This window comes from Bison bison, unplaced genomic scaffold, assembly GCF_000754665.1.
Source record: "Bison bison bison isolate TAMUID 2011002044 unplaced genomic scaffold, Bison_UMD1.0 scf7180017864203, whole genome shotgun sequence".
Lineage (NCBI taxonomy): Eukaryota > Metazoa > Chordata > Mammalia > Artiodactyla > Bovidae > Bison > Bison bison.
The window spans coordinates 700752-712645 of record NW_011494775.1 but is presented as its reverse complement, the minus strand read 5'-3'; the positions used below and the strand labels follow the sequence as shown (position 1 = coordinate 712645).

The 11894-nt window shown below is 47.3% G+C and overlaps 2 protein-coding genes across 2 annotated transcripts in view; both read left to right on the top strand.

Moving 5' to 3' along the window:
* The first annotated feature begins 6 nt into the window (after positions 1 to 6).
* FAM53C (family with sequence similarity 53, member C) lies at positions 7 to 9054 on the top strand. Its single transcript, XM_010844433.1, has 4 exons — positions 7 to 2866; positions 3244 to 3301; positions 4442 to 5226; positions 6151 to 9054. The coding sequence occupies exons 1-4, from the start codon at positions 2789 to 2791 to the stop codon at positions 6406 to 6408; spliced, it is 1179 nt and encodes a 392-aa protein (XP_010842735.1). The 5' UTR covers positions 7 to 2788; the 3' UTR covers positions 6409 to 9054.
* Positions 9055 to 11722: 2668 nt separating this feature from the next.
* KDM3B (lysine (K)-specific demethylase 3B) overlaps positions 11723 to 11894 on the top strand; it is a 58301-nt gene continuing 58129 nt past the window's right edge. Inside the window, exon 1 of the mRNA XM_010844617.1 lies at positions 11723 to 11884. Coding sequence (XP_010842919.1) covers positions 11723 to 11884 — 162 coding nt within the window. The remainder of the gene's footprint in view (positions 11885 to 11894) is intronic.

Below are 11894 nucleotides of genomic sequence, written 5' to 3'. Positions count from 1 at the left end.
ATGATGGGAGCTGATTGGGAACAGGCGAGCGACAGCCCCCCTGAGCGTGCCCTGGCGCCCTCCCCCCCACCCCGAGGGGCTAGCGGACGCCCCATGCCCCACCCCGCGGGGACAGGCAGAGCAACCGATGGAGAGGTTTAAGATTGGAGAGGGGGGCCTAGCCTTTTGCTTCTTCACTGGGGTGGGGGGAGGGGTGCTCCCACTTGTCACCCCTATGCCCACCGGTGCCATATGGAGAAAAAGCAGTCAGGTCCCCACATACCTGTTCGTGTGCCTCCCTGCCTCATGTTTTTCTTCAGTCTCCCCCAGAGCTGTGGGACTGGGACCTAGGGGGAAGGTCTCCAGGGGTTTTTGACTCTTTTCTTCCTTGGCCTGACTTGATCCTAGGTTATCCAGGTTCCAGCACAACCTCAGCATCCCTGAAACCCTCATGTCAGGGGTTACCGCCACCCAGTGGGGTGGGGGTCCAACCTTTATTTGAGGGACAGGTGATGGTGCAGAGAAAGCCTGGATTGAGAGTTGGGCCTGGTGGGGTTTGAGGGAGGGCCTAGCGGCCTGCTGCTCTGTGTTGGGCTTAGCCCCATGCCAGTTGTTAAGCTGAGAAGTTTTAACTTGTTTAGTGAACGAACTCAGGGCTGTCTGTGCCCCTCAGATGCACAAAATGGAAGGGGAAGGAAGGCGGCAAGAGAGGGCTTCTTACACTTTTTTCTCTGCCTGCCTGAGAAAGAGGAGGCCCCTCGCGGAGCTGGTTTGCCTTCTTTTGTGTCCTGGTTTGATTCCTTATGGCTTCCGTTCTGTTCCCCCTCTCAGCCTGGCCTGTTTTAGGAAACTCAGACTGAAAGTATCAGTTGCGTGGTGGTAGTTGCATTGTTCTAATTACTGCCGTGTGTGGCCACATCCCAACAATTAAAATGCAGAAAAACACAAAATCACTCTCAGAGAGGGCTGGAAGTTTGCTATTTGGCCAAATGCCTCATGAAAACCTTGAAAGAGTTTGCTTTATTCCCTGCTTCTCATGGCTGGTCAGCCTGAGGCCTGGGGTCTCTGAGGGTAAAAGCCTGCCTTAGGTTTCCTCTCTGGTTGGTCTTTGAGGGCAGAGTTAAGAAACCAAGAGCAGAAGTGATACAAGCTTTAGCTTCTCCTACAAGAATGGGGGAAGCGGCTGAAGGGAGTGCTCAGGAAACTGGGACTTCAGGGTGGTAATAATAATTATGCATGAAAATATTATTTAACTATAGTGGTGGTTGACTTCTCCTGCCTCCTTTTTGCTTAAACTCCAAGTACATCGAAGTGTGTTTCTTTGCTTCTCTTTGTGGTCTGCCTCCCTCTGAGGTGGAAATCGAGTAGAGAGGATTCCCGCCGCCGCCCCCCCCCCCCTTTTTTTGGCCAGGGTTGAAAGTTATCTGCCCTCAAGGTCAAGCCTTTTGGGCTTTTCTTGGCATGTGAGTGAGGGAGGTTGATATCCAGCCAAATAAACCAACCCAATTGCCTTCTTCATCTTAATATTATCACTTGTAGCACCCTGAGGCTTTATAGAGCAACAAATAGGAAGGGTGAGAAACAGCAGTCTGTGTGGACTTCTGATTTGTTCAGGCCAAGTGGTATACTTCTTATGTTTGATATTTTGCATTATTATATTATCCCTGTGACAGATTAAGATTATTCTGCCCATTTTTCATATGGGTAAACTGAGGGAAAGAAAAGTTTGATGATTTGCCAAGACCATGACAGCAAATCGGATCCAGATTTGATTTCTTGATAGTTAGTTCTCTTTGCTAGCAAATGCTACTTACACTGTCTGATTGCTGTCTGCCTGCTGGTCATTTCTGGGAATAGGCAGAACAGTATGGAAATGTTAGATTAACTTCCCTCCTCCGTTGATTGAGGTCCCTCAGGCAATTGTGTGGGCTTGAAGCCTGTTCTCTGATAGAATTAGTTTGCTTCTACTGTAATTGACCATGAGAAAGAGTCTTGATTAATTGTATTCATGGTCTTTGAGTCAAATCAGGCTAAAAACTTAGTTGAATGAAGTTAGAGTTGTTGTTTTTAACATCTGTAGAGTTGAAATGTGAATGGAATTACCCTGGTAGCATTTTCTTGTCTTCTTATAAGAGAATATGTACAGTATCTGTTGGAGAACAATAATATCAGCTGTTGAGGATAAAGGAGAATATAATACCTTGTTTACTCTGGTTTGAAGTAGAAAGTCATTCCTATAACCAGTGCACTGTTACTATTTCTGTAGTTTAGGAAGAGGCTACCTCTTCTTGCTTTTGACTGGAAGATAAAATATTGGACTAATCAGGATGGAGATAACGATGTAGGCATTTCTCTCGTCTGAGCTCGTGGTGCTGGTATTTTGGGTAGGCAGAGCAGAGCACGAACCAGGTTAGGAGTGGCAAATAGGTTTCAACTTGCTTGCTAACTCCATTTTATTATACTGGTTATCCGGAGTGCCAAGTTGAGACTGTTTCTGAGGCTATGTTTAGGCTTAGCCGGAAAGAGCTGTGATCAGTTAATGATGTGTGCCAGAGGCCTGACATAGGGATGCTGGGGTATGTGTGCCTTGCATTTTCCATCTCTGGAGTAGGTACATCTCTAATATCACTTGGGGCTGATCCATCTGTAATTGGCAGACTCAGCAGGCATGACTGGAGAGGGAAGTCCCAATGGTGCTAGAATGGTGCTGCAGTGGCAGAAGACAGCTCACGAGTGAGGTCTGGAAGAACAACAGGGAAGACATCCATCATTTGCTCCAAAGTGTGCAAGTCAAATCCCGGGGAGAATCATGATAACCCTGATCACTGAGCAGCTACAGAAGCAGACTCTGGATGAGCTGAAATGCACACGCTTCAGCATCAGTCTGGTAAAAGACAGTCTTCCCACTTCTCTAAGACCCCCTCGCCCTTTCTTAGGCTATTTGTTGTTACTACTTCAGCCTTGTCCTGTGTTGTATGAATTATCGTACTTGTACTAGATGTGTCCACTAAAGGCTCAAAACCCAGCCCAAAAGGAAGAGGGCAGGGATTTTTTTTACTGTTAAGAGAAGGGCCACTAAAATTTGGGTGGAGAAAGGTTTGAGATACTGGAAGATGTGAATTATTTTACTAACTTTGAGAGGATAAGAGAACACTTAGATGTCCCTAATATCCCTATAGCCCATGAATTGCAGAGGGGAGCTGAAAGGGCTTCCTGGAACTCTGTCCTGATCTTGAATCATGATGGATATTCTGTGTCTCTTAGCCTTTGCCTGATCATGCAGACATCTCCAACTGTGGGAACCCTTTCCAGCTTGTGTCTGGTAAGACATTATGTGTACATTTGTGTGTATGCCATGCCTCCATCCACATGTTTCTTTTATTGGTTTTCCATAACCAGGTCTAACTAGCCTGCCTCCACAATTTTCTTACCAGGGTCAGCTTCTGAGATTGGTGCTTGTCTCCATTTTATTGCACCAGTATGGGAGTTATCTGTTTACCTTGCTCTTATTCTAGCCTTGTAGGAACTTTTGTAATCTAATTTTTTGAGTAGGGAATACAGTCACATTTCAAATTTTTTTAAATAGGAAAAGTGTTAATCTGAAAAAAGTCCCCCTTCCTTTTCTATCTACCTAGCTTCTATCACCTCCCTAAAAGTAATTCCTGTTATTAGTTTCTTGTCTATTCAACCAGAGTTTTTGTTTTTGTTTTTTTACAAATAGAAGCAAATATAAATTAAAATTTTTTTTATTCCCACTCTTTTAACACAAAAGGTTGCATTCTGTATATTTGGAACTTTCTTTTTAAACTAATCATAATAAGGCTAGAAGATCTTACCATGTAAGTATGTTGAGTGTTTCCTTGTGGGTGGCCAGACCCAGAGGAACACAAGCACCATCAAAGGCTTTTCCCACTGTACCCTCCCCACCCTTGCCTTCACTAGGAATACAAATGATCTCTTACCTGCTTGATGCTTTGACACACAGGAAAGGTAAAGGCTAAGGACGGAGAGTGTAGGCCAGGTTTCCGCAACTCAGGGCTTGGGGGTTGGGGGAGCAAAGAGCTCGGTGGAGTGGAGTGAAAGGTGAGCATGGCACACACACCTTTGCTTCTCTTGACTCATTCTACCTTTGACAGGGATTCGCAGGCAGTTTATGATTCTACATTTTTAGTTTCAGGTGGTTCCTCATAACGGAGGCACTATAGTCTGCTGGGTAAAAGACCTAGCTTTAGCATCGGACAGATCTGGTTCTGAACCCTGCTTTGGTCATTTGATTCCTGTATAACTGTTGGCAAGTTATGGAACTTCTCTCATCTGTGAAATGGGGGTAGTGATAGTACCTAACTCATGAAGTTTAGGGGAAACCTCACATAAAGTGCTCACTATGTTTTGTAGCACATAGTAAGCTTTTGAAAATATATTAGCTATCATTAATTCTATCTTTATTATGAATGCCTTCCAGAAGGTGCTTCCTGGAGGGGCCTGCCCCACTGTTCCTGTGCCGAGTTCCAGGATAGCCTCAACCTCAGCTACCACCCCTCAGGCTTGAGCCTGCACCTCAGACCACCCAGCCCAGGAAGTTCCCCACAGGAGCAGTCCCTCTCCCAAGTCCTAAGCCCTGAGCCCCCAGACCCAGAAAAGCTTCCTGTGCCCCCTGCCCCTCCATCTAAGAGGCACTGCCGCTCACTCTCAGTGCCCGTGGACCTGTCTCGCTGGCAGCCAGTGTGGCGGCCCGCCCCCTCCAAGCTGTGGACTCCCATCAAGCACCGGGGCAGTGGTGGAGGGGGTGGGCCACAGGTGCCTCACCAGAGCCCCCCAAAGCGGGTCTCCAGCCTCAGGTTCCTCCAAGCTCCCAGTGCCTCTTCTCAATGTGCCCCAGCCCACAGACCCTACAGCCCCCCTTTCTTCAGCCTAGCCCTAGCCCAAGATTCCTCTCATCCCTCTGCCGCCTCCCCACAAAGTGGCTCCTGGGAGAGTGATGCTGAGTCCCTGTCACCTTGCCCACCCCAGCGCCGCTTCTCCCTGTCACCCAGCCTGGGCCCACAGGCAAGCCGCTTCTTGCCCTCTGCCCGGAGCTCCCCTGCATCCTCCCCAGAGCTGCCCTGGCGACCTCGAGGCCTGCGCAATCTTCCCCGAAGCCGCTCACAGCCTTGTGATCTTGATGCCCGCAAAGCTGGGGTCAAGCGGCGCCATGAGGAGGACCCTCGGCGGCTGCGGCCTTCCTTGGACTTTGACAAGATGAATCAGGTGGGACTGGCAAGACCAGGGAAGCTGGGATGGGAGTAGCGAAGACTGTTCCATTTTCACTTGTAAGGTGTCCTCTAGCTCCGGGCCCTCCTGACATGGCCTCTCCTGGCACTCCTGTCTGCCTGAGCCTTGGCTAAGGGTGGTCTACCATCTCAATTTGCCCAGGATTATCCTGGTTTTAGCATTGAAAGTCCTGTGAAATTCTTCAGTTCTGGGAGTTGCAGAGAAACTCAGTGGACCCATGTTAAACCTTCCAACAGAGATCCCAGATTGTCCTACCGGAGGCATCTTCCCTCTTTATGCATGACTCAGAAAAGCCCCATCATTAGTGCCCTGCCCCTTCTCATGCAAGGCTGGTTTTGTCCCTTGCCCTTCACTGATTCACGTGGGCCTGGGAGGGCTTAAGCAAAATAGGCTGCTGCATCATTCATTCACTCAACAAATGTTTTTTGTCTTCCCAGTATGAGTACAGTTGTTGTAGGCACTTGCCCACTCTTTTCATATTCTTCTTTGGGACCACTGGGTCATAAACCGCTTTGAGGACTTACTTATTCATAGTCATTCGTTCAAGCAGTCAACAAATGTTATTGAATACCTACTACTTAACAGACTCCGACTAGGCACTGGCAATATAGGAGTGAAACAAGCTGTCAGTCAGTACTCCTACACACATGAAGTTTATAAACAGGCTTCTAATCTTGAATCTGATAGAAACTATGGGCTCTTTTCCTCAAAAAAATATGCATGTACACTGAATTTTCAAAATTTTATCTCGGAGTTCATGACCTCACCCTAACGCATAGGACTCCTGCTTTCAAGGGTAACCAAGAGGGGTACTTTGAAATACAGCTTGGGCAGGGTTCTCTGGGAAGTTAACATCTCTCTTTGCCTTAATTTTGTTTGTTTGTTTGTTTTGTTTGACAGAAACCATACTCAGGAGGTCTCTGTCTCCAAGAAACAGCCCGGGAAGGCAGCAGTATCTCTCCACCGTGGTTCATGGCCTGCAGCCCCCCACCCCTCTCTGCTTCCTGCAGCCCCATTGGGGGTTCCTCCCAGGTGCTGAGTGAAAGCGAAGAGGAAGAGGAGGGGGCCGTGCGGTGGGGGCGGCAGGCGCTAAGCAAGCGGACACTGTGCCAGCAGGACTTTGGGGACCTGGACTTGAATCTGATTGAGGAGAACTAAAACTGAGAGGCTACTTCCTGGGGCCACACAGACTGACTCTCTTATGGCTACTAACAAGTGTCGAGGTCCCAAGGCTGGGGGCCCAGCCTGGGAATGGGGGTGAATGGAGGGCTCCGACTCAGGGCAGCCGGAAATCTTCTCGCTCCAGGAAGCTCGACTATGCTGAGAGACTGGCCGGGACAAGATAAACGGAGCTGGTGGCGGGAGGGACAGCCCCAGAGCAGACCCTTCCCATGGCGGCCCTGAGTGTGAGTATCCCTGCCACCGAGAAAGCAATGGGCAGGGACGGAAGGGGTTTGCCGACCCCAGCTCGGGGAATTTCACTAGCCCCTTTGCTTCAAAGGGCACTTGTGTCTTAGAATTTGGCCAGGGTGGGGGGTTCATTCAGCCTCCTTGGAGAAATTGTGTGAGAGTGTGTGAGTGCATGAGAGTGCTCGAGGAAAGGTGTGTTTGGGTAGCTTTAGGGAAGGAAGGCAGTTGAAACCTAACAGCAGAGCACCACAGTACTCCCAGGATCTTAGGTTTTCATGGGACAGCAGGCTTGTTCTAGGAGTCGGGGTTCTAAGGAGCTCTGGAAGCAAGCTTGTAATCTGTTAGCAACAGTGGCTCTGCAAAGGATTCTATTTGGGGGTCCTCAACTAATGGTCTTTTCCTCAGGCCCATACCTCCCCTAGATAGATCTAGTATTGGCTGGAGAGGGCGCTGCATATTGATTCTGAGCTGGCTTTTTTTTCTTATCAGATTGCCAAGGCTGGATACAAGTTGCCTATCTCAGTCACTAAGTAGATGCAAGCACATGTGGGCAATTAAGGCAGGGCTGAAGGGCTCCATCTCTTTCTTTCCCTTCCTACTGATGGGACCTCTTTTCCCTCTTACTTTCTGCCCTTTGAGGGTCAAGAAGAAGGAAGGAAGCCCCTGTATGGAGGCTGACCTGCAGCAGAAGTAGTGTTCAGTCCCCAGCAGGCATAGGTGAGTGCACCCCAGCACTGCCCTTTGGAAGCAGACTGTAGAGAAACTTGTTATAAGATCCAGGCCTAGCCATTTTTTCTGAGTTGGTTGAGAAAGAGGAAGGGGATGTCAGCATTTATGAGTTTGCTCATCTTCCACTCCTGCCAGGAAATGTTTATTTGCCTCTAATTGGCCCTTAGAGACCTCAGGGAGGTTGAGGCTCACTGAGGGATTGGCTGAGGATGTGTAAAGCAGACTGTGAGAAGCAGCTGGGAGTTTGTTGTTGCTGGATTGAATTTCTTTTATTGTTTCACACCCACAACTTGGGCTCAGCAACAGGTCTCAGTGGCCACACTGATGGGTTTAAGGATTTCAGAAGCTCTATAGGGCTGGCTCCAGGGGAGATGCATACTGAAGCTGCTGCCATAATGGCTTTTGAGGCTTTGTCCGGCTTTGAAGAAGGGCATTTTCCCAGGGTTTTGTAGGAACCAGTTGCTCATGTTAGGAAAGAGGACCTATGTGTTTTCTTTCTTATGGATTTGAACTTATGGTTTTCTGGGTCTCCCACATGCTAGATAGGAGCATCAGTGAGGCCCTAGCATCCTTGCCTCCACTCCCGAGGAGATGGCTATGTCTTCTTCAGCCTCCTGCCTTTAGAGGTTCTACCCCTCCAGGACTCCTTCCCTTCACCTGCTAGTTTGCACGAGTTACCAGTGAGCTACCAGGTCTGTAGGGGCCTGAGAGAGGTTCTCTGGAGAATCCAAGGAAACTGTGAGCCCAGGAGTTGCCCCTCCTTGGTTTTATCCCTCCCCTTTCTTTTCTCCCTCTTTAGGCCATAATTTCCCTGGTGCCAGCTTCTTTTCCTCCTGGGCCATCCTCATGCCTGGGCTCTCTGCTGCAGATTGTGCCAGCTTACAATAGGCCACTGGTAATGTCAGGGGGTTCTCTGCAGGCCCAAAGCTGAAGAAGTGAGGGCAATAATTTCTGCCTCCACCCTGGCTTCCTCAAAACCCTAGGGCACCATCCCTAAGGGAGAAGGTCTATAGATGCCATATTTGAATTCCATTACTTTAAGATCTGGAAAGTTAAACTAGCTGGAACTATTGTTTTGCTTCCTAATCTAAGTACCTGTGGCCCTTGGACAAGCCTTTTCGAGAAGTGGTTTATTTTGCTTTACATGGTAGATCTGTATAAACCAAATGCTATTTTTCAAAGCATTTGGACTGCTGACCATTTAAAAGCAGCCTGTGATTGCTTCTTTTGTAAAGCAAGCAACCTCCCTCTACTTTAGCTGTTTTGACAATTTGGATTTTCACATATTGGGCTTACCCAGAGTGGAACACACCTCTGCAGTGGTTGACCCTGGGTAGACATCTGCATCTGTGTTGTGTGTGTGGTGTGGCTGATCAGTAGGTGAGTATTCCTGCGTGTGTGAGTGAAGCCACTCCCAGGCTGGTGCTCTCCTCCTGTGCCCGGTGACTGCCCACTGGCAGCTCCAGCTGCCCTTCACTCCCACCTGCTGCCAAAGTCCCTGTGCTAATGGGATTACAAATACAAAAAGTGGAAAAATTTTTTCGTAAACTTTGTTTTATATTAAAAAAAATCCATAAGTCTGTGTGTGTTAAACATGAGGTCCTGCCTCTGTGGCTGTGTTTGAAAAAATAAAGTTTTATTAGAATAATCCATTTTCCCAAGCAACCTTGTGTACTACAGTGTTGTCTTCCTTTCTTCACAAAGAAAGGCAAGGAGGAAGTGGGGAGAAGGCCACGCAACTCTTCCAGCTGCTTCTTCTATGACATGGCTGAACTTTTGCCCCTCGAGGACAGTATTTGGTCCCTGGGCCCTTTGCAGCCACAGTAGTTATATCCTGTGACCCAGCTTCTGTTAAGACCTCAGTTATTTCTGGCAGTCTGATTTGGTCTCCTGTTTCCCTGGTACTTATAGCCATCTCTTCTTACCTCCTGTCACTCTCACTTCCAGCAGGGTGAAGTCAAGTATTAATCCATTCTTCCTCCCTGAGAAATGCTAGATGGTGCAATTAGAAACTTGTCTAGAATGGTTTGTAGGCTTTGGGAAGTATGGAGAAGGCGTGATACAGACCTTGTCCAGGAGTGTCTTTTCAGAGTTTTCATACATTTTGTTGTGGAGAGCTGGAGATAAAGTTGTCAAAATTCAAAGTCCAAAGACCTCAGCAATTTCACCATCCTGAAAATACTGGTTTTGGAAAACTACCCTAGCAGCAGAGCTGCTTTTTTGCTCTAGAAGGTGGTATTTTCCCTAATGCTTCAATTTGGAATGTTCATTTGCTGAAAGAAGCTGTGTGGCTCACTCTCTCTCTCTAGACCTTTCTATTCCACCCTTTCTTCTCCCTCCGTTAGCATTCTTCCAATGTGTGTGGGTGAAGTGTAGTTGCTTAGAGAGCTAGGCAGGAGCCTCTTGTCCCTAAGGCATAGCCTTTCTTTACCAGTTGTAGCAATGACTTGCCAGGCAGCAAGAAGAGTCAAGTTGCTTAGCCTCCGACCCAGTTTTCTGCTTCAAATTGGTGACACTCATCACTGAATACCAATGAAGTGTGCAAGAAGACAGGATTGGCTTGACTACCTGGAGGAGGAACTTTGAGGGGATGAAAAAACACCCTGAAAAGAGTGGGAGTTGTCACCTATCCTGGAAACAAAGTAAGAAGGGCTTTGAAGGGGGTAGGGCTATATAGCATGTGGTTAAAGAATCTCAGAATCACAGGTTCGTTCTTTGTATAAAACTGCTGTTATGTTTCACCTACTGTTTGAGCAGGGTTAAGGCCTGAACAAACTTACTTCCCTCTGCTTTTTTTCCTTTCTGGTCAGTTTTTTTGTTGGGTTTTTCTACTGTTTATTTTCTCTGAAGGCTAGTGTGATTTCATTTTCCATTGCTGAAGCATAAGAAAAAATATAAACTTTATGAGGGTTTTGTTTTATTCTTTGAAAACTTACTGGCTTATGAAAGTGTTGCCATATTTGTGAATTAATTATTTATTTTTTGTCTTTGCTTTCCCATTCCTGAGCTTAGGCACAAAGACACCACTTGTGTCTGGTGCTGTGAGAAGCTAGCTTTGGACAGTGGGACAGTAATAAGAGCTCCCCATGAGAGAAAATCCCAGCAGTGAATTTTAATGGAAAATCTACAAGGCAGCTAGGTCATGTATGGATTCATCTCTTTCTCTCTTACCAATTACAATTTGTGAGGAGTGTGTTTTAAGAGGTGTCTCGGCCCAGAAAAACCAAGAAAAACTGAATCAGGCCTCAGATTGGCTATGGAAGATGGACACTATAGGGAATAGGGAGAGGAAAAAATCCAAAGAAATGTTTCCTTGGTGCTCCATAAGGTTAGTTCTAGAATGGCTTCACTGGATGTTGTACTTTGACTGAAGCCAATAACTGGTACTTCCCTCTGGCCCCCAACCTTTGCTACAAGGCAAGTAGGTCAAAGGTAAAGAAGATTATGGACAGATTTCTAGGTAGGCACATAAGTCTGGAAAGAATGCTACTGCTCTTAATTGTCTGTGGGTCAGATCAGTGAAAGAAATGGGTACTTTTAGGGTAGTAATCATGGATTAATACCATCTTTTCCTGGTTTGTATCTACTTCCATGTATACTCTGCATCCATAAGATTATGGAACTTGTGCTAGTCTCTAACGTGACCAATGTTAATGACTGAGATTTCTCATTGCCCAGTGTAAACAAAAATCTAGGCAAAAAATATCTCACTATCTCCCCTTCTCTACAGCCACTTTTCTGACAGGAGTATCAGTCTTCCATGCCTATGAATTCAGATAGGAGTGGTGGGGTTTTCTTTGTCCCCAGCTCCACTTATTTCCATGGTAAGATGTACTTTGGTCTCTTTCCAGTTCCCTTAAAAGTTGAATTGAGAAACACCTGGACTTAATAACATTGGCTGATTTGGAAGCAGGAAGAAGCTCCACTAGGATATGTCAGACTATTGAGATGTTGGAAGCACGTTGGCTTTCAGCCAATATAGAGTGGCATTATCATATACAATGGGTATAAAACGTTGGTCAATTGGAAAGGGACCTATGAAGTATTGGTAATATATAATGAAATGGTACCATGTTATGGACAAGTGAGAAGAAAGATATTGTGTCCCATGGACCAATGGGAAGTTTCCTAAAAGATAAGGACAGGAGGGTAGTGCCTATTTTCAGGCTTGGAAATCTATCAGGTACTGGGGCACTAACTTCTTATCTCAGAATATCAATTCTCTAGGTAACTTGCCCCTCAGCCACCCACCCCAGTTAAAGTCTTTGGTATACAAGGAGGGTAAGCTAAAACCTCAGATAAAGGGGCCCCCTAAGGGCAATATGGCACCAGGATGGTGCCAAGGGAGACTGAAGGACCCGCCCACTTCCCCACCCCGGCCGAAATTGCAATTCCCCTCCCTGCCGCAGGGGGCACTGCAGGCCCCGGGGAGGTTGGGGCGGAGCGCTGCGAGGGGCCCGGAGCTGCCGGCCCGCTCCGAAGCGCGGGGGGCGCTGTGCGGGGCC

Excerpts from the sequence above, each read along its gene's own strand:
- FAM53C (XM_010844433.1), top strand. The coding sequence starts at position 2,789 with ATGATAACCCTGATCACTGAGCAGCTACAGAAGCAGACTCTGGATGAG. Across the intron at positions 3,302-4,441 it reads CCCTTTCCAGCTTGTGTCTG|AAGGTGCTTCCTGGAGGGGC; the intron begins GTAAGACATTAT and ends AATGCCTTCCAG. Across the intron at positions 5,227-6,150 it reads ACTTTGACAAGATGAATCAG|AAACCATACTCAGGAGGTCT; the intron begins GTGGGACTGGCA and ends TTTGTTTGACAG.